Here is a 23,340-nt window from a genome sequence, read left to right on the forward strand (position 1 = left end):
GTTAACTGCACTTCAGTTTGCAGCCCAAATAAATGTTCAAGTAACAGACACATCTCAACAACTGTTCAGAGGAGACTGTGTGAATCAGGCCTTCATGGTCAAATTTCTGCTAAGAAACCATTACTAAAGGACACCAATAAGAAGAAGAGACTTGCTTGGGCCAAGAAACACGAGCAATGGACATTAGACTGGTGTAAATCTGTCCTTTGGTCTCATGAGTCCAAATTGGAGATATTTTGTTGTTATTTGTTTTTCAACAGGACAATGACCCAAAACACACCTCCAGGCTGTGTAAGGGCTATTCGACCAAGGAGGAGAGTGATGGAGTGCTGCATCAGATTACCTGGCCTTCCCAATCACCCGACCTCAACCCAATTAAGATGGTTTGGGATGAGTTGGACTGCAGAGTGAAGGAAAAGCAGCCAACAAGTGCTCAGCATATATGGGAACTCCTTCAAGACTGTTGGAAAAGCATTCCAGGTGAATTCCAAGTGTGTGCAAAGCTGACATCAAAGTAAAGGGTGGCTACTTTGAAGAATCTCAAATATATTTTGATTTGTTTAACACTTTTTTGGTTACTACATGATTCCATATGTGTTTTTCATAGTTTTGAYGTCTTCACTATTATTCTACAATGTAGAAAATAGTAAAAATAAAGAAAATCCCTTGAATGAGTAGGTGTGTCCAACCTTTTGACTGGTACTGTAGATTCAATGGTTGTAAAGATGGGGAGTGGTATGCCCGTATTAAAGCGATGCTCTGCTTTTTTGACACCACACTCCAAAAAGCAATTCCTGCAGGCTCTAGTTTTGTCTTATCTTGATTATTGTCCAGTCGTGTGGTCCAGTGCTGCAAGGAAAGACCTAGTTAATCTGCAGCTGGCCCAGAACAGAGTGGCACGTCTTGCTCTTCATTGTAATCAGAGGGCTGATATAAATACTATGCATGCCAGTCTCTCTTGGCTAAGAGTTGAGGAGAGACTGACTGCATCATTTCTTCTTTTTATAAGATACAATGTGTTGAAAATTCCAAATTGTTTGCATACACACAGCTCTGACGCACACACTTATCCCATCAGACATGCCACCAAGGGTCTTTTCATAGTCCCCAAGTCCAGAACAAATTCAAGAAAGCGTACAGTATTATATAGAGCCATTATTCCATGTAACTCCCTTCCATCTCATTTTGCGCAAATAAACAGCAAACCTGATATMAAAAAACAGATAAAGCAACACCTCAGTTCACAACGCCCCTCCTCTATTTGACCTAGATAGTTTGTGTGTATGTATTGATATGTAGGCTACGTGTGCCTTTTTTWAAAATTATGTAGTTCTGTCCTTGAGCTGTTCTTGTCTATTAATGTTGTATATTATGTCATCTTTCAAGTTTTGTGTGGACCCCAGGAAGAGTAACTGCTGCTATCGCAACAGCTAATGGGGGGATCTTAATAAAATACCAAATACAATTGAATAACTTTATTTTTAAACTTCAGTTGACTCTAAAGCCTATGATTTGAGTGGAGTTTGGAAAATGACTGATCCAGGAGATGGATGAATAGATTTCAGATCTTTCTCTGTCCTATACCCCAACATTACAACCCATGGGGACTAGAAAGTCTCTCTTAAAGGGTCAAGTGAAATATATTGGGTTAATTAATCCTCTGCTGTCCAAATGACAGGAATCCAGCATTTCGCTTCCCCCAGTCACGCACTGATTTGTCAAACATAGCTAGACCCACTGCAGAGACAGCCAGCGAGCAGTAACATATTACAACTAATCTGTTGTGTTAATTGTGTTGTTTAATCTACAACCTGTTTGTTCATATGCCTTGACCCTGTGATATATAGGCCTAAGGCCAATAAAATAAGAAGATACAGTGGCAGAATAAATTCAACCACACATTTGTTTAATAAAAAAACAGAGTGCAACATTTGTCCGGTGAAATCCACAAAACATATTGCTTATAGCAAACAGTTACATGACCTACAGCAGTGGTTCTCAACCAGGGGTACAAGAACACCTGGGAGTACTTGGCCTATCCACAGAGGGTACTTAAGAAGACTCGTGAGACCATAAGCATACTAGTAAAATGCACATTGAGGGGGTACTTCAAGGGTAATCCGGGCAAAGCAACATTCAGTTGCTGGTGAAGTTACCAAAAAAGGTTGGGAACCACTGACCTACAGCATGGTCAAGGAAGGTAATGTTTCTGACATTTTCTGAATACTAAACAACTATTGATTTAGAACCACAGAGAGTTACCACAAGTCGCAAAGAAAACAAGAGCTGCTCCCACTATTCCAGCACCATTTCAACTTCAACATTTCAACATCATCCAATCACATATGCTTAGTCTAATACAGTGACAACTAAAAGATACCAAAATGATATGTCTGTCCATGGTACTGATGTGTGTGTATGTGTGTATGTGTGTGTGTGTAGAAAAACATGTTAACTCACCCTATTTGTACAGAAACGCCAATGTCATCAATGATGTTTGGCTTCTGATGTGATTGGTCTGAAGCCAAATCTAAACTGACTTTCCTTTACACTTTTTTTGGGTGAGCCAGGACCATTCACAGTTGAGCTCACTCTGTTTAGCTCAATGCTGATTGTCTATTATTTTATACTTTTTTATCAAGGGAGGCCAAATGCTCGCTGGCTTCCCTTGAATTCAATGCTACTGACGGCAACAATGTCATACTCATTTTGACCAGACAGCATTCGATAGATAAGCTACACATACTGAGACAGAGGAGTGCTGTTTCCTTCACTTGGATGCTTTCTCTGGTGAGATACATTCAGCCTCTTGCGAATTGAATGAAATGTAAGAAGCACTGCGAGATTAAAGATAAATAATTGTATCTGTTTTTTACTACTTTTTTGGTCAATTGTTGGGGGAAGCTTGGCATCCCTTGGCATTTTCCAAATTTTTTACATATAATACGAATTGTAATTTGTAACATACCATAAGAATTGAATGCTGGACATCCACAAATTAATACATACCACACAAAACGTAACATATACAAATGAAGTGTCTCGGATAATACAGATGAATACGAAATGTTCTGAGACCAGGTTGGAATGAAGTTCGCATTTGATTGCAAGGCAAACTATAATTCGTTTTTAGTGTGCTTGATGTGTGAATGTTTTCAGAGAATACATAGCCTACCATTGTGTTGCGTTTCAGAGGTTGATGGGCAACACTGACAATTGCGCGCACATAGATATTGGATACATTTAACACATTTTACTGCAGGGCATTGAACGAAGTTAAACTCATATCATTTGTGTCTGCAGAAGATGCATTTCTTTGCTATTGGGCACAGGCAGGGTCGGGGTTAACTACTATCTCTATTTGGAGGCCGCTCCCCTTCATGCAAACCATGCAAAACATGTGCTATTATAGGTCATTGGAGTCCGGTTACAACTGTAGATGAAGAACACTCCTTACAAACAGGTTCTGAGCTGCTGGGAACGCCCTTGGACACGAAACCACCTGCTTTATAAAGATCCGACCGAGGACCAGAGAGAGTCAGAACAAAAACGAAAAGGAACAGGCACAAGAACAAACAAGATAACTGCCGAACTCTCCCTCAGCTTGGAACACGGAAAGCTGCACTGACACGAAAACACATCAATCAAGGGGCCCCTTTCCAAAGCGATTAGAAAATAATTAGAGAAGGGTTGCACAAATAGATAAACAAACTATCCAGCTCCGATTGACAGTTACAACTTTTATTTCAAAAATAAGTTTGAGAATCAACAACAGAGTAGAGAAAATGATGCAAATCTCAGAATCCCACCTGCAGAAGAACTCCCTGTTCAACTCCATGAACCGCTTCATTGGAGCCGTCAACAACATGGACCAGACGGTGATGGTGCCCAGCCTGCTGCGGGACGTCCCACTGGAAGAAGAGAGGGAGATGGCCGCCCTCAAAAGCTCGGGAAACAGCGACATCGAGGACGGCGACATGTACAGCTACTACCAGCTCCTGAAGTCCATCCGCTGCGACATCGAGTGGGGAGTGATGCGCGCCGAGGAAGCCGAKAAGCTCAAGGAGAGCCGGGGTCCCAGCTCTCGGATTGATTCCAAGGAAGAAGAATCGGAGGTGTCGTCCGAGGAAGACGAGGTTAACCTGCAAAAGCAGTTCCAGTTCCACATGACAGGGCTTCACGGAGTGCTGTCCAAGCTGACGCAACAGGCCAACACTCTCACCAACCGCTACAAGCAGGAGATCGGCATTGGATGCTACTAAAGTGTAGCGTAATGACCCGAGCGATCCCGCATTCCCTGATGATCGATGTTGTATTATTTAGCGAAAAGGAGTTGAACTGAAATGAATAGTCTATCACTTATGACATTCTTTTGAATAGATGGAGAGAGAAAGAAAAAAAGAGATGTAATATTTAACCTTTGTTGATCCAAAGTAATGTTGTGGTTGAACTGCAATGTGGTATACCTGGGTTCCATTACCACCTGTTTTGCACTCGGTTTTGCGCACAGTCTATGTTTTATGAGCGGTGTTCAACCGTGACCCATGCATTCAGCTCAAGTGGTACACATATAATGCATATTTATACTTTTATTTAATATTGATGTATAACTTATTACCTCATACTGTATGTTTGAGAGCTGTATATTTCATGGTTGAAGAAGTGCATGACCGCAGACATTTGGCTACATTTTGAACATCCCATTAAGGGATAAATGCGCATAGGATTTAGCATGTCTAATGATGCCAATGTGTCAAATAGTCTGTACAGGTTTTGTACTTCTTCCTATTGTGTCTTTATTATGTGCTTAGCTAAATGGAGGAGGCTTGACAGATTCTTGCCTATGATCCCAATGCTACCCTATATGATCATTGAACTGGAATCAACAGATGGTTCTTCTGAAATAATGAAGGATTCCAAGAGATCATGTTATTATGGTGTTATTGCCATGGTAATTATGGAGAGGTGAAACTCTATAAGACCATTTATTTAATGTACTATTTTATGTTTTGTATTGAATATATTTGTATGGAGAAATAAACTTGTTTTTATAACTGAAAGTAATTTGTTATTTATGTTCTTTGCCTAGCAACACATCACCTAGAATGTTGTGGAACAGGATTATATTTCAAACAGCTACTATCCTCCAATTGACCCCAATACATTTCAACAAGTGTTTGATATGGTATATCCCTAACATTTCATCTGTTTGTCCAGGGATCAATCCATCTGGTACTCAATATGTACCCATTTCTGTTCAAACCAAACTCTATTCACCCTATGTTCCAAGAGTGGTGCAGCGGTCTAAGGCACTGCATCTCAGTGCTAGAGGTGTCACTACAGACCCTGGTTCGATTCCAGGAAGTATCACAACCAGACGTGATTGGGAATCCCATTGGGCGGCGCACAATTGGCCCAGTGTCATCCGGGTTAGGGTTTGGCTGGGGTAGGCCGTCATTGGAAATAAGAATTTGTTCTTAACTGACTTGCCTTGTTAAATAAAGGTTAAATAAAAAAGACAGAGTGAACCTGTAACATACAGGTAACTGCCAAAATAAAGGAAACACTTGAGGAAATTAGGGACACAAAGTATATTGAAGGCAGGTTCCTCCACACAGGTGTGATTGAAGAAGTGCATGACCGCAGACATTTGGCTACATTTTGAACATCCCATTAAGGGATAAATGCGCATAGGATTTAGCATGTCTAATGATGCCAATGTGTCAAATAGTCTGTACAGGTTTTGTACTTCTTCCTATTGTGTCTTTATTATGTGCTTAGCTAAATGGAGGAGGCTTGACAGATTCTTGCCTATGATCCCAATGCTACCCTATATGATCATTGAACTGGAATCAACAGATGGTTCTTCTGAAATAATGAAGGATTCCAAGAGATCATGTTATTATGGCTTAATTATGCAATCTTGCTTAGGGTGATGTACAAAAATGCCCAGTTGCCCATTATTTTGGCTACTATGGCTACCATGAGATCGCAGTGACTATAAAAGAGGGGTCTCAAAGAAAAATAGGGTGTTAAAGGGTGTGTGTATGTCTCAGTCACCAGATCTAAACACTTAGGTGAGATKTTGGAATTTCTCATGGAAGAATGGTGTCGCATCTATCCAATAGAGTTCCAGACGCTTGTAGAATCTATGCCAAGGTGCAATGAAGCTGTTCTGGCTCGTGGTGCCCAATGTCCTATTAAGACATTTTATGTAGGTGTTTATTTTATTGTGGCAGTTACCTACAGTGCATTCATTTTGTCAAAATGTTATGTTACAGCCTTATTGTAAAATTGACTAAATTGTTTCCCCCCCTCATCAATCTACACACAATACCCCATAATGACAAAGCAAAAATTGTTTTTTATATTTTTTAGCAAATGTATTACAAATTAAAAATGGAAATATCACATTTACATAAGTATTCAGAACCTTTACTCAGTACTTTGTTGAAGCACCACTGGCAGCGATTACAGCCTCGAGTCTTCTTGGGTATGACGTTACAAGCTTGGCACACCTGTATTTGGAGAGTTTCTCCCATTCGTCTCTACAGATCCTCTCAAGCTCTGTCAGGTTGGATGGGGAGCGTCGGTGTAMAGCTATTTTCAGGTCGGTCCAGAGATGTTAGATCGGGTTCAAGTCCGGACTTTGGCTGGGCCATTGCAGGACATTCAGAGACTTGTCCCGAAGCCACTCATTCGTTGTCTTGGCTGTGCGCTTAGGGTCGTTGTCCTGTTGAAGGTGAACATTCGTCCCAGTCTGAGGTCCTGAGCGCGCTGGAGCAGGTTTTCATCAAGTATTTCTCTGTACTTTGCTTTGTTCATCTTTCCCTCGATCCTGACTAGTCTCCCAGTCGCTGCCGCTGAAAAACATCYYCACAGTATGATGCTGCCACCACCATGCTTCACTGTAGGGATGGTAATGGCCAGGTGATGAGCGGTGCATGTTTCCTCCAGACATGACGCTTGGCTTTCAGCCAAAGAGTTTAATTTTGGTTTCATCAGACCAGAGAATCAGCTTTCTAATGGTCTGAGAGTCTTTAGGAGCCTTTTGGCAAACTCCAAGCGGGCTGTCATGTGCCTTTTACTGAGGAGTGGCTTCCGTCTGGCCACTCTACCATAAAGGCCTGATTGGTGGAGTGTTGTAGAGATGGTTGGCCTTTTTGAAGGTTCTCCCATCTCCACAGATGAACTCGGGAGCTCTGTCAGAGGGACCATCGGGTTCTTGGTCACTTCCCTGTCCAAGGCCCTTCTCCCCCGATTGCTCAGTTTGGCYGGGCAGCCAGCTCTAGGAAGAGTCTTGGTGGTTCCAAACTTCTTCCATTTAAGAATAATGGAGGCCACTGTGTTCTTGGGGACCTTCAATGCTGCAGACATGTTTTGGTACCCTTCCCCAGATCTGTGCCTCGGCACAATCCTGTCTCGGAGCTCTACGGACAATTTCTTTGACCTGCACTGTCAAATGTGTAACCTTATATAAACAGGTGTGTGCCTTTTCAAATCATGTCCAATCAATTCAATTTACCACAGGTGGACTCCAAGTTGTAGAGACATCTCAAGGATGATCAATGGAAACAGGATGCACCTGAGCTCAGTTTCGAGTCTCATAGCAAAGGGTCTGAATGATGTAAATAAGGTATTTCTAAAAACCTGTCTTCACTTTGTCATTATGTGGTATTGTGTGAATAAAAACATTTAATGAATTTTAGAATAAGGCAGTAACGTAACAAAATGTGGAAAAGGTGGAGGGGTCTGAATACTTTCCGAATGCACTGAATATATGCAGTTTATCCACTTGATTAACATAATTCAATTTAAAGCACACATAAATACTCTTAGGATACAGTAATGATACAAACCAAACTTATTTTGGTAAACATGCGTTCAATATCCTCATATTGAGGTAATATAGTAATCATGTAATTTGACATTGCCACTCATRGCTTTTCATCCAGCCAAGTAAGAATGATGTATAATTTCATTCATAGTATGAGTCTGCTCTCAGTGTATTCTGCATCCATCAAGCATAGGTCATGCAAACAACCACTGACTATTAGGACCATGTAAATACAGCTGCCAAGAGCAAATAAAAGGTCTTTGCTTTTGGGATATTGGGATGTTTAGTTTACACAATGTCTTATAAGAAGAATAAACAACCAGTTGAATGTAGCTCTCTCTGTCCAGCTTCGACTTCAGCTGTGAGGTATTAGAAGTTTACTTTTTCTTTCTTCTTTTTTTGTAATAAATCTTAGGGCCAGGTGTATTCATAATATTTTTATTTGGGAAAAACATCTGCTTTTTATGAGAGGCATCCCCCCAAAAGGTCCATGTATTTGTTATACTGTCATCCCTTTTGTTTAATATTCTTATCAATGCAAAGAATTATGCAACATGTATATATATATATATATATAGTACCAGTTGAAAGTTTGGACACACCTACTCATTCAAGGGTTTTTCTTTATTTTTATTATTTTCTACATTGTCGAATAATAGTGAAGACATCAAAACTACATATCACACATATGGAATCATGTAGTAACCAAAAAAGTGTTAAACAAATCAAAATATATTTAATATTTTGTATTCTTGGAAGTAGCCACCCTTTACCTTGGTGACAGCTTTGCACACTTTTGGCATTCTCTCATACCAGCTCCATGAGGTAGTCACCTGGAATGCTTTTCCAACAGTCTTGAAGCAGTTCCCACATATGCTGAGCACTTGGCTGCTTTTCCTTAACTCTGCGGTCCAACTCATCCCAAACCATCTCAATTGCTTTGAGGTCGGGTGATAGTGGAGGCCAGGTCATCTGATGCAGCACTCCAACACTCTCCTTCTTGGTCAAATAGCCCTTACACAGCCTGGAGGTGTGTTTTGGGTCATTGTCCTGTTGAAAAACAAATGATAGTCCCACTAAGTGCAAACCAAATAAGATGGCGTATTGCTGCAGAATGCTATGGTAGCCATGCTGGTTAAGTGTGCCTTGAATTCTACATAAATCACTGACAGTGTCACCAGCAAAGCTCCCCCACACCATTACACCTCCTCCTCCATGCTTCACGGTGGAAGCACACACACAGAGATCATCCGTTCACCTTCTCTGTGTTTCTTGGCCCAAGCAAGTCTTTTCTTATTATTGGTGTCCTTTAGTAGTGGTTTCTTTGCTGCAATTTGACCATGAAGGCCTGATTCACGCAGTCTCCTCTGAACAGTTGATGTTGAGATGTGTCTGTTACTTGAACTCTGTGAAGCATTTATTTGGGCTGCAATTTCTGAGGCTGGTAACTCCAATGAACTTATCTTCTGCAGCAGAGGTAACTCTGGGTCTTCCTTTCCTGTGGCAGTCCTCATGAGAGCCAGTTTCATCATAGCGCTTGATGGTTTTTGCGACTGCACTTGAAGAAACATTTAAAACTTCTCTTTGCTTATTTGAGCAGTTCTTGCCATAAATATAAAATATGTTTTGATTTGTTTAACACTTTTTTGGTTACTACTTGATTCCATATGTGTTGTTTCATAGTTTTGATGTCTTCACTATTATTCTACAATGTAGAAAATAGTAAAATAACAAAAAAACCTTGAATGAGCAGGTGTGTYCAAACTTTAGACTGCTACTGTATATTAATCAATTTTGGTATATTTAAGGAACACAAAGGGACTATCTTTATTGTTGAAAATGCTACTGACTCATGACCTTTGTATAATCTCCTGGACATATTGTGTCTATGTCAAATGTTCATCTATCTAAGCTTTTGTTGAGTAAGTGTTATACGAGCATTATGTGTTGGCAACAACTTGATTTGCATAAGAAGCACCTCATGCCCCCATTCTCTGACAACCCTCTAATTCTAGACATTCAGTTACATAGCATTGTTTAAGTATTCCCCATGTCATGTTAATGGGGAGCTAAGATACATTCATATAATGTTGAAGGGTCATGTAATTAAGTGATAATGCCCAATAAACCGGTGTTTGGAGGATATGTTGGCACGGGTGTTGTTAGGCCCGAGACAAAGTCAATATATCCTCCAAACACTGGCTTCGAAGGCATTATAATTTTTCATACAATAGGTTACCAACATATTCAAATTTTGATTGACATATTTTCATAAAAAATATTATTTTGATTAATTWATTTATACTATTTCCTTTCACAAGATATAGGCCTGACACAAATCTAGGGTTGCTACCCAAGCCGGCTGGTCATTCGTTCTATTGGTTCGGCTGCCAGACCCAGTCGTTCAGTCTTTTTGTTCTGTATCTATGGATGCGACCCAGTCGTTCGTTCTAAATGTTCTATTGCCATACTGGCTGTTAACGTTCTTATCCCTTGCTTGCTAGCTAGCCAACTACGGCTAACTTACAGTCACATCAAACGTCAAAAAGAATAACAACAGTAGCTGCGTTTGCATTTGTTTAAGCTGTTTTATAGTGACATGTATTTTGATACATCCATAACAATGAGCTAATGAGGCACGATTTCGCCTAGCATAGAAATGTGCTCTCTTGTCAGGACACTGTTGTTCAGAGGAGCTAGCCAACAACACAGCTAACACAATCACTTCAAACACTGAATTTGTAAAGACCGTAAACTAGCTGCACTATGTTTTGTTTGACCTTTTTTTCAATTGACATCGCTTTGTATATATCCATAAAAATGATGCCAGCTGATTCATGATTTAGACTGGATGAGAAATTCTGCCTGTCTGTCTGTCTCGTCCCAACTCCTGACCCCTACACGTTCATTACTATGGGACAGCTGGAGATCGAATTTGAATATTGAAACAATGCAAATGTCAGAGAGACAGACAGCAAGGTTTATGCAAATCTCCGCTGGTGAAAACTAAATGTTAGTCTAAAAGAAATGTGAGATAATGTCTATATGCTTTTTATAGTGGAGATCAAGTTTATAAATTGCCTGGCAGGGCTGATGAGACAGTAGATTGCGCAGGCAGATGGAACAGAGTAAATAGGCATTTTAAGGTCATAGGTTTTTCCGGTGGTAACTTGTGAAATAGACAGTCTGGAATGTGCTTTTTGTAACGGTTCTCCTCCTCCTCTTCATCCGAAGAGGAGGAGCAAGGATTCGACCAAAATGCAGCGAGGTGTGATGACATATTGAATTTATTTCAAGACAAAGACGAACACGAAAAAACACTTGGAAAATTACAAAATAACAAAACGAAGTAGACAGACCTGAACATGGAACTTACATAACTACACGAAGAACTCACGAACAGGAACAGACTACATCAAACGAACGAACAAACGAAACAGTCCCGTGTGGTGCGCAGACACAGACACGGAAGACAATTACCCACCAACAAACAGTGTGAACAGCCAACCTATATATGGTTCTCAATCAGAGGAAAACGTCAAACACCTGTCTCTGATTGAGAACCATATAAGGCTAATTACAAGTGACCTAAACATAGAAACACAAAACATAGAATGCCCACCCCAACTCACGCCCTGACCAACTAAACACATACAAAAATAACATAAAACAGGTCAGGAACGTGACACTTTTAACCAATCAGCGTTCAGGATTAGATTTGCATTGTATAAATGCATCGTAATGCTCATTCTAGACGTTACATTTTATTATATTTTTTAAATATTCTCCATGTAATGTTAATAGGGAGCTAACATGGCTGCCATAGAATGTTGAAGTGTCATGTAAACGCAACATAATGCTCATTCTAGACATKACATTTTATAGTATTTTTTAAACATTCCCCATGTAATGTTAATAGGGAGCTAACATGGCTGCCATAGAATGTTGAAGTGTCATGTAAACGCATCATAATGCAGAAACCGTATTGGCCCAACTCTCTAATTACATGACTCTGAGGCATGGCAGTGTTGCCTCATCGTTGCCATGGACGACTTTGACATTCTCTGAAGCTCTGAAGCCACCATTGTTGATGAGTCCAGCTGGGGCTTAGCAGCAACAATGGGCCTTTCTACACACCTATTTCACACACACACACACACACACACACACGCGCGCGCACACACACACACGCACACGCACACACACACACTGGCGACGGGGTTACAATGGGGCAAAACAGTATTCACATACAACAACACACACACACACTGGCGACGGGGTTACAATGGGGCAAAACAGTACTCACATGCAACAACACACACACACACTGGCGACGGGGTTACAATGGGGCAAAACAGTACTCACATGCAACAACACAGACCTATGCATAGTGAATGACTGAAAGACTGCACAACATTCATTACAAATTTCAATGAATTTGACATGAAGTAAGCACCAACTCAGAGTCCCATCCCTTCAGCAGATTCCATTGTGGTGAAGCACAATTCACTTAGAAAAAATGGTTCCATAAGGGTTCTTCAGCTGTCCCCATAGAAGAACCCTTTTTGGTTCCAGGTAGAACTATTTTGCGTTCCATGTAGAACCCTCTGTGGAAAGGGATTTTACATGGAACACAAAAGGTTCTACCTGGAACCAATAAGGGTTCTCCAAAGGGGTCTCCTATGGGGACAGCCAAGAGTGTGGGATTGAACAGACATAACAGGTTTAAGTCTAGATGCCAAGAACAACAACACCTTTACGCTTGTGGGTAATACCTGAAGACATACAGTGTACCTTTACAGCAGTCACACCCCCAGTGTTCTTCCTCGTACACTCTCTCTAATTAATGTTGCAACATGTAGTTTAACAAGATGTGGGTTATGTTCCCCTTCACTTTCCTTATCATTTTGTTACTTCTCTGTCACTTATATTCAGGCCAAAGGTATATCTCAACTGCTCTGTTTGTGTTTGATAATAAAATGTTTATCTTTGGTTTTTAAGAACATTGTCAGTGATAATGATACAGTAACAACTTATCATTATCTACACTTGCAGAGATAGGAAGTCTCTTATATAAAATGTATGGGCTACCTTATCAGTTGTTTTTGCACTGGCAGGTCCTGGAAAACAGCCACACTTTGAAGGGTGTGTTGTCTCAGGGACAAGGAAAGGAAATAATTACAAGGGCATCTTATCAAAATTAATTACACAGTAATAACCAGTTGGGTGAATGTGAAGCGTGGTAGCCTATAGTAAAATAACATGGTACATTTACAGTTGAAGTCGGAAGTTTACATACACCTTAGCCAAATACATTTAAACTCAGTTTTTCACAAAATTCCTGACATTTAATCCCAGGAAAAATTGCCTGGAATTAAATGGATTAAATTCCCGTTAATTTCTCGGAGTAAAAGTAAAAGTTGAAAAAAATATAAACAGTACAGTGAAGTACAAATACCCCAAAAACGACTGAAGTACTACTTTAAAGTATTTTTATTTAGTTACTTTACACCACTGCCTACAACAAGAAAAGAGAACATGAAATTGTATCTTTGCGTTTGCGGCGTTCATTCTGTTTGTCCTTCGCCATGCACTGTAGCTAGCTAGAAAGTTGATGTCATCAAGTGTAACATGATGTGAACATCATAACCAACAAAACATTGCTAGAAAATTGTAAAAATAAATGGATAGTAACAATATAATTCCATTAAATAATGACAGTTCACGTTGTATTTTCTTTAATACAAATTCTGACGACTATCAATGTGTAAGTAGCTATAATAAAAAAAATTAAAAGGAGCTTCATAGCTAACAAGAGTAAAAAAATGGGCATGGGGAGATTATAACCAGCTAGTAGTTAACTGTTTACAGAGGCATGGTTTATTCTAACTGTCTGTGTTGACTAGTGTGACTAGTGCTGACATTATAAGCAACAAATTGTTTAGTTATCTATAAGTTAGTGACTGGTATTAAAATGGGTGCCATAGCTCGTTGGTTGGTTAACTAATAGCTAGATAGCTGGCTAACATCTTGTGTATGCTGGCCAAGTGTGTCCTTGCTGTTGTCACTTCCTCTGACTGACTGAGTTATGACAAGTGTGGCCTTGCTGTTGTCAGTTCCTCTGACTGACTGAGTTATGACAAGTGTGTAGCAAGCTTTGTTTTCTTCTTTTGGCAGCTGAAAGAGTTGGGCAAACTTAATTCCTTATTATAACATGATTCGACAGCTGATTTCCATGTGATAGTGGAGCTGGTGTGGTTTTAGTGTGTGTGTGTGTGGGTGTCTGTTGTGTTTGTCAGGGTGTTTTCCTGGTAGAGTTCTCTCTGGCTGTACGGAATCACAGCAGCAGTGGTCACTCACCTTTATTCATATCAGAGCACCAATAAAACACTTCACACACAATATTTTCTCCGTGTCTGTGTTGTAATGTCTGCCTTTGTTTGTAGGCTATCAAAACAGCATCTCACACCAAACACCCAGATCCAAGTTGTCATCAGGTGTATACAGAAAGACAGCGCAGTAGCCTACTTTACACAGGAAAGCTGCAGTAATGTTGTCCAGACATGCATTTGCTCACATCTAACATGGGAAGCTGTCTTCCCATTCAGCCAACACAATGTAAAGATGCCCCGTTGTCACATAGGCCTAGACCTCATTTTATTACAGAGATGATGGAACAGGTCTTTTGTCAGAGATGAAAGTGGGTCAAATAAACCTAACCCATATACAGGGCATTACATTTTTCAATTGTTGAATTTGAATTTACTTCCTTAATTGACTGAATTGAAATTGAATCAACAAACCCTGATGATTATTTTGCACAAATGCAAACATGTAAATACGGCCTGTTTAACTCAGCAAATCAGTTAAGAACAAGTTCTTATTTACAATGACGGCCTACCCAGACTACGCTGGGCCAATTGTACGCCGGCCTATGGGACTCCCAATTACGGCCGGATGTGATGCAGCCTGGATTCAAACCAGGGACTGCAGTGACGCCTCTTGCATTGAGATGCAGTGCCTCAGACCGCTGCACCTCTCGGGAGCCCGTGATTGATCTCGTGTTGTGGTGGTTTACCCAGTAGGCCTAGGTCAGATAAAATCAAGTACTGTGAAACAAAACTAAAGTCCTGAAACCAGGTAGTCTCCCACAGGTAAATGCTTTAAGTTTTCAGGATAAGAAGTTTGTGTGTGTGTGTGGGGTTATTAGTTTGTTAAAACCTGTTATGGCTGCAGGGGGCGTATTGGAAAAACTGGAAAATATGTGTCAATTTTCAAACGGCCTCTTAATCAATTTTTGCTCTTACAATATGCATATTAATATTAATATTGGATAGAAAACAATCTCTAGTTTCTAAAACCGTTCTAATTTTTTCTCTGAGTGGTACAGAAGTCATTTCGCAGCACTTTCCCTGACCAAGAAGTAGAATGTCAGAAATCTATGCTCGCTTCAACGTTATGCCTATACATGGTCATTATACGTAAGACCCTACGTACACTCCGTACGCCTTGCTCTGGGTGTCAAGAGGGTATGAGAGAAGAAATTTAGTGAATATCTTGTTCAGAGGTTGAATAAGAGCTATTTCTTTGACGTGACCGACCACTTCCGGAAGTCTGAAGCGCGCGACTTTGGTGTGATATTGTGTTTCTGTTTTGCTGCTGTTTTGGACGGGAACAATCTCCGGCTGGGTTTTATTTGATAAATGAGACCAATATCATCGTAATGTATGTTTTTTCAATATAGTTTAATCAGATTATTTGAATTTTTTCGGGAGTTTTGCCGTGTTCCGTTCTCTGACTTTTTTAACGTTGGACAAATCCGTGCCAGTCGACCAGTGCCAATGCTAAGTGAGAAGGGAAAAGTTGCCATCCTGACTCCAAACAACGACTCATCTGGACAAAAGGACACCCTGATCAACATTCTGATGAAAGATCAGCCAAAGTAAGACCCAATTTATAATGTTATTTCATATATCTGTCGTGCAGTCAACTGGTCGCGGGCGCCCAAGTGTGTCTGGCTATTGTGGCTATGCTAACATAGCGCTACATTTTGTTTTCGCTGTAAAACATTTAATAAATCGGAAATATTGTCTGGAATCACAAGAATCCTGTCTTTCAATTGCTGCACAGTATGTATTTCTCAGATATGTTTTATGATGAGTAATTAGTTATTTGACGTTGGTGTCTGTAAATGTTATGGCTGCTTTCGGTGCAATTTCTGATTGTAGCTGAAATGTAATTTATGATTTATACCATAAATATGCACATTTTTCAAAAAAAAAACATATGCTATACAATAAATATGTTATCAGACTGTCATCTTATGAAGTTGTTTCCTTGGTTAGTGGCTATATATATCTTTATTTGGTCGAATTAGTGATAGCTAGTGACGGAGTAAAAAACTGATGGAGTTAGAAAAGTGCTCTCTTTTGCTGACGTGGTTAGCTAATAGATTTACATATTTTGTCTTCCCTGTAAAACATTTTAAAAATCGGACATGTTGGCTTGATTCACAAGATGTCTACCTTTCATATGCTGTATTGGACTTGTTAATGTGTGAAAGTTAAATATTTTAACAAACTAGATTTTGAATTTCGCGCCTTGCACTTGAGCTGGATGTTGTCATAAGTGTACCTTTGTCGGGATTGCAGCCCAAACAAGTTTTAACAAAGACAGGATGTAAACATTGCTATAATGGGTGTGATTGAATTCCAGCAGTCCTGGTCTTTATTGTTAGTCAGGTTGAGAGCTCTCTGCCTCATTCTTCCATGGGGAACACCTTCACTGTGGAATGTCACTTGCAGCAGCCCTGTTTTGCTGACTGTGGTGCAGACGTGTCTCTCTGTGTGTGTGTCCCTTTATGTGTGTGTCCCTGTGTGTGTTCATGTTTGTGTCTTTATCATGTGTGTTGTATGCGTGATTATCTCAGCCCTAAATGGATGGCCCCTCAACACGCTCAAGGGTGCTATTTAGTATTAGTGTTAGCTGTTATGCATGTTAAACATTCTCACCTCCATCCCCCTCTCTTTGTATCTCTCTATGCCTCCCTCTCTTACTCTGTTTGTCTCCCCCTCACTCTGTCTCTATCGCTCTGTCTGCCTGTCTCTTTCTTTATGTCTGTCTGTCTGTCTCTCTCTCCTACTCTCTACTCACTCTCTTCCTCTCTCATGTCTATGTAACCGATGTGAAATGGCTAGCTAGTTAGCGGGGTACGCGCTAATAGCGTTTCAATCTGTGACGTCACTCGCTCTGAGACCTTGAAGTAGTTGTTCCCCTTGCTCTGAAACCTAGTCCCACCTAGGCACTAGGTTATAATAGCCATGCATGCCTATGAAAAAAGGTTCCTGCAGAGTAACAGCTGAGGGTGATTTAAAGTGGTTTACTATAGGTTAAGTCAACAACATTACTTAGATCTCACTATAGTATTAGTTAGACTTAGGCCTATGTCTTGAATTTGTATATAAAAAAATATTTAACTAGGCAAGTCAGTTAAGAACAAATTCTTATTTACAATGACGGTCTACCCCAGCCAAACCATAACGACGCTGGGCCAATTGAATTTTGCGCTCTGCAATTTCACCGGATGTTGTCGAGGTGTTCCGCTAGCGGCACGTCTAGCCATAACAGGTTTGAACTTGGGTCAAACGTTTTGGGTAGCCTTCCACAAGCTTCCCACAATAAGTTGGGTGAATTTTGGCCCATTCCTCCTGACAGCTGTTGTAACTGAGTCAGGTTTGGAGGCCTCCTTGCTCGCACGCGCTTTTTCAGTTCGGCCCACAAATGTTCTATGGGATTGAGGTCAGGGCTTTGTGATGGCCACTCCAATACCTTGACTTTGTTGTCCTTAAGCCATTTTGCCACAACTTTGGAAGTATGCTTGGGGTCATTGTCCATTTGGAAGACCCATTTGCGACCAAGCTTTAATTTCTTGACTGATGTCTTGAGATGTTGCTTCAATATATCCATATAATTGTTCGCTGCCTTCATGATGCCTTCTATTTCGTGATGTGCACCAGTCCCTCCTGCAGCAAGCACCCCCACAACATGATGCTGCCACCCGCCCCGTGTGCTTCACGGTTGGGATGGTGTTCTTTTGGATTACAAGCCTCTCCCTTTTTCCTCCAAATATAACAATGGTCATTATGGCCAAACAGTTCTATTTTTCTTTTCATCATACCAGAGGACATTTCTCAAAAATGTACGATCTTTGTCCCCATGTGCAGTTGCAAACCGTAAGTCTGGCTTTTTTATGGCGGTTTTGGAGCAGTGGCTTCTTTCTTTGCTGAGCCGACCTTTCAGGTTATGTCGATTTACTGTGGATATAGATACTTTTGTACGGTTTCCTCCAGCATCTTCACAAGGTCCTTTGCTGTTGTTCTGGGATTGATTTGCACTTTTCGCTGACCAAAGTACGTTCATATCTAGGGAGACAGAACGCGTCTCCTTCCTGAGCAGTATGACGCTGTGTGGTCCCATGGTGTTTATACATGCATACTATGTGTTTGTACAGATGAACGTGGTACCTTCAGGCATTTGGACATTTCTCCCAAGGATGAACCAGACTTGTGGTCTACAATTTTGTTTCTGAGGTCTTGGCTGATTTCTTTTGATTTTCCCATGATGTCAAGCAAAGAGGCACTGAGTTTGAAGGTAGGCCTTGAAATACATCCACAGGTACACCTCCAATTGACTCAAATGACATCAATTAGCCTATCAGAAGCTTCTAAAGCCATGACATAATTTTCTGGAATTTTCCAAGCTGTTTAAAGACACAGTCAACTTAGTGTATGTAAACTTCTGACCCACTGGAATTGTGATACTGTGAATTATAAGTTAAATCATCTTTCTTTAAACAATTCTTGGAAAAATAACTTGTGTCATGCACAAAGTAGATGTCCCAACCGACTTGTCAAAACTATAGTTTGTTAACAAGAAGTTTGTGGAGTGGTTGAAAAACTAGTTTTAATGACTCCAACCTAAGTGTATGTAATCTTCCGACTTCAACTGTAAATACCACCTGGATCCGAATCGTAAAATAAAGACACCTGTAAAATTCAGTCTTACCAAAAGTTGTGTGTTACCTTCCACAGGTGGTGTTCTCCCAGTGAAGCAAGCCACAGGCACCTTCTCACTGATAGGATGATAATTATTTCAAAGTGTATTCGCCACGCGCACAGGATACAACAGTACATTGAAATTCTTACCTTGAGAGCTCTTTCCAACAACGCAGTGAYAATAATAATAATAATCTGTAATAATAATATATAATAATAACAACAATAATAATAATATAGATAATAATAATAATAACCATAATAATAATATTGATAATTATAGATAATAATTATGTTAATAATAATAACAATAATAATAGTAATAATGCTAATAGTAATAATGCTAATAATAATAATGCTAATAATAATACTAATAATACTACTACTAATAATGCTAATAATAATAATAATATAAGAAAATATAATAAAAAATGGCAGAATAAATAGAACACCAGAACTACGATGAGAGTTAAGAGAGTTATCCTAATTAAACTTTCTGAATTAATTATTACTCAATTAGATTAATCAAATAGCTATTGCTATGAGGAGATTGAATTAAGATAATGCAAGATAAGACATCCCTTGGCTTTGCTTCGAAGTAGTTTTCTTCAATCCTGGGCCTGGTGGACATCCAGTGCAGTGAAAAAGTATTTGCCCCCATTCTGAGTTTCTCTATTGTTGATTATTTTTTATTCGGAATGTTATCAGATCTTCAACCAAAACCTAATAAAGATAAAGGGATCCTGATTTTACAAATAACAAAGAAAAATTGTATACTTATTTAATTTATTTAATGAACAGCTAAAGGTGCAGCTGATGGCACAACCAGTTATTGAGTGTAAAGGGCAATTACTTTTTCACACAGGGGCATTGGGTGTTGCATACATTTGTGTATGAAGTACATTAAATATATGTCATTGTTGTGTTATTTGTTCACTCAGGTTCCTTTTATCTAATTTTATTAGATTCTGGGTGAAAATCGGAAAAAATTCAGTATAAAAAATATACAAAAGTTGAAATGGGGCAAACGCTTTTTCACAGCACTGTAAATTGTTTGTAGGCTTCAGCTCCATCCCATTACTCACACACCTCATTCAACTAAATCAATGTAATATCTTCAAGCGCTTGATTATTTGAATTAGGTGTGTTATAGCTGGGCTAGGTCAAAAGCTAAAACACCCTGTGGTTTCCCAGGACCCCCATTAAAGAACCCTGTGTTAAAGGATTTGTCCTGCATGGATTATGCTATTCGCTGATGATTTGATCAAGCAGGGAGGAGTGTAATCTGTAGTTGTTGGTGGCTGGGTTAGGATTAAGGGTCAAGAGTTTCAGATTATTGCATTTGAAAATAATCCATGTAGATCCACGGCAAGGCCACTGCACTTTCATTGCAATAGATGTAATACKTTGAGCTACGTGAGGCTATACCCAGACTTACTGAATTATATAGAAAAGTAAGCCAGGCTATACATGAATATTGAAGGAATGCAGAGCTATTGTCAGAAGGTAGGTGTAGCTGGTGCATGAAGTCAGGCGCAGGAGAGCAGAATGAGTGAGCAACGTACTTTACTCAACATAAAGGCACAAGGTAACAATACACTTGACCAACAATAAACGGTAATCAATTACGCACGGGTGAAAACAGCACCCGTCGAAATACCAGCCATAACGTACCGGATGAACATAGAAACAAAAACATGGGGGAACAGAGGGTTAAATACGTGAACATGTAATTGGGGAATGAAACCAGGTGTGTAGAAAACAAAGACCAAACAAATGGGAAATGAAAGGTGGATCAGCGATGGCTAGAAGCCCGGTGACGTCGACCGCCGAACGCCGCCCGAACAAGGAGAGGGACCAACTTCGGCGGAACTCGTGACAGCTATGCAGGAATGTGTCAAATGAACAATTATCTCTTTAGTCTCTCCTCAGTTTTTTCATGCTGTTTGTAATCTGGCTGCTGTGCCAGTATCACTCATTGGCCCAGGTAATTTGTTTGTGTGTGTCTATGTCTGCCTCTGTGTGTGTTTAGGAGTGCATCTACATKTTTACATCTGTTGGACCAAAATCACGGAATCCAGACATTAAAGAATTTCTCTGGTATTTTTATGTAGTTTTTAGCCAGTAGTTCTGAAAGTAGTGCACACGAGTCAAAAGTGGTCYCGGAAAATTGCGTACTATGTCACATATGTGCAGATACTTTTTGTGCACCACATCATTGGGATTTTCAGTCAATGACAGTCAAGTGACGAAGAGCTGTTGTGATAGCGCATGCGATGGGACAACAGCCAAAGTGCTGGAAAAAAAGGTGTTCGAGAGGATTGTCCAGAATATTTTGGTGTCTCATTCTTTACGCCGGTGAAGACAGTTGTGCCTGGTTTGACTTTGGCTCTAAACTCCCTAGCGAATTGATGTTGATTATCTGTTGTTGTCTGCTTGACTTACAGCAGGGTCTCATTAGATTTAACAGAGAAAGCATTAAGGCAATGAGTTCATGTTTTCATATGTTTTTGTGCCTCTGATTGGACACCGAGTAAACTGCTGYAATTGTGTAGGATAGACTGTAATGACATAACCCAGTGGGCTTCTTCACAACATAATCTGGTAATGAAATAACATGACAAATACATTTTGCTTTCCATGTTACACCTGCAATTTTAAACAATACAAGGGACTTGAATTAGCCTACTTAAACTTGAATTTGGAGCTCAGAAATTCAAGTACTGGAATAGGCCTACCTTGAAAATCAGACATTTACTAAATTTGGTGGTTGAAATGTCCTTGTAATTATTGTAGCCAATTTATTAGTTCTCCTGCTCCCTTATAATTACCAGTGATTTAATTTTTTTGTCCGTTTTTGTGAGCGATGTGGCCACTTTTGCTTGTTTCCGGCTTCTTCAATTGGAGGGTGTTGCGCTACTCTGTTGGGGTAAAACCACGTGCAGTTATTAAGAAGACCACAACATCTAATCCTTCAACTTGGCTTTCCATACAAATCCTTCCATTACTAAAGGAATCTGGTTTTTGGTTGCTTTCTCATTATAAAAACAGCTATAGATATAGAGGTGAAATGTATTACATTTTGAGTTCACTTCCCAAAATGACACTTTATATACATCACAGAAGACTGAAATATAACAAAACGGTTTGATATAGAAACTGCCACGCCTGCTCCCGCTTCCCCTCTCTGGCACTCGAGGGCGCCAGGCTGCCCTTCATTACGCACTCCTGTCACCATCATTACGCGCATCAGCACTCATTGGACTTACCTGGCCTCCTTCACCTTGTTGATTGCCCCAGCTATATCTGTCTGTTGGTTTCCTGTGTCAGCATTATTGTCGTTTACGTTTCCCCTGTCCAGATGCTGTCCGTATTCTGTTCCTGTCTGTTGGTAATTAAATGTTCATTCTCTGTACCTGTTTCTCGTCTCCAGCGTCTGTCCTTTCATGAAACATAGGATTTTTAACCTTTATTAATAACATGCCACCCATGAGGCCACTAGGTCAATTGACTGCAGGATTGTCATTTTGTCAAGCTTCTCTGAGTTAATAAAATGCACAATATGTAGCATTGTGGGCGACGTGAACAAATTTACATTGAACTGTGAGTGTCATTGTCATTGAAAGCAAGTCTGATAAGTGGTAGACCTAGATCCGTTATACAAGCACTATTTCTATGGTTCCCAACTTAGAGTTAACCTTAAGTATATTTTGGGTTATTGAAAATACATTTCACAGCGGTTTACATGGTACAATGATTCTCTACACTATAGATTGTGTGTTTTGTCACATAAACTGTTTTGTCAYATAAACTGTTTTGTCACAAAACATTCAGTGTGAGGCTCTGAAGTGTGTGTGTATGTGTGTTTGTGCAGCGTGTGTGTGTGCGCGTGTGTGTGAGGTGAGGCTCTCAGCTCTATTGTAGGTAATGAGATTAATGTGGGTCAGGCTGGAGATGGGGATCGATCCCCAAGTCAACCCCAGACCACAGGATAAGTGGACCATCTGGCCTCTCACTCACTCTGTTATCTCTCTCCTTCCCTCCCTCTCGCCCTGTCTCTCTTTACTATCTCGCCATCTCTCTCTGCCTCCCCCTCTCTCTTTACTATCTGTCCTTCCCTCCCTCTCGCCCTGTCTCTCTTTACTATCTTCCTGACCGCTAACTAACACCTTCCATACAGACTGACATCACCTCCTTACCCCTTACCAATGCCTCCATACAAGTGACATGCAGCCTACGGACCCATTTACAAAAACCTTAAATGCAGCTATACATAACCTTCCTGGACCCCTTACTACAACCCTTTCCATACAGCTGACATTCACCGCCTTACCCTTACTAACACCTTACATACAGCTAACACACCCTGACCCATACTCGCTGACCTCCCTACCTACTAACACCTTCCATAACAGCTGACATCACCTCCTTACCCGTACTAACACCTTG

The 23,340-nt window shown here is 40.2% G+C and overlaps 1 protein-coding gene across 1 annotated transcript; it reads left to right on the forward strand.

Annotated features, from left to right (window-relative positions):
• Positions 1-3,505: 3,505 nt before the first annotated feature.
• On the forward strand, positions 3,506-5,060 carry LOC111979425 (mid1-interacting protein 1-B-like). Its single transcript, XM_024009960.2, has one exon. The coding sequence runs from the start codon at positions 3,786-3,788 to the stop codon at positions 4,260-4,262; it is 477 nt and encodes a 158-aa protein (XP_023865728.1). The 5' UTR covers positions 3,506-3,785; the 3' UTR covers positions 4,263-5,060.
• The last annotated feature ends 18,280 nt before the right edge of the window (positions 5,061-23,340 follow it).

The sequence above is a fragment of the Salvelinus sp. IW2-2015 genome, linkage group LG2 (genome assembly GCF_002910315.2).
Source record: "Salvelinus sp. IW2-2015 linkage group LG2, ASM291031v2, whole genome shotgun sequence".
NCBI lineage: Eukaryota > Metazoa > Chordata > Actinopteri > Salmoniformes > Salmonidae > Salvelinus > Salvelinus sp. IW2-2015.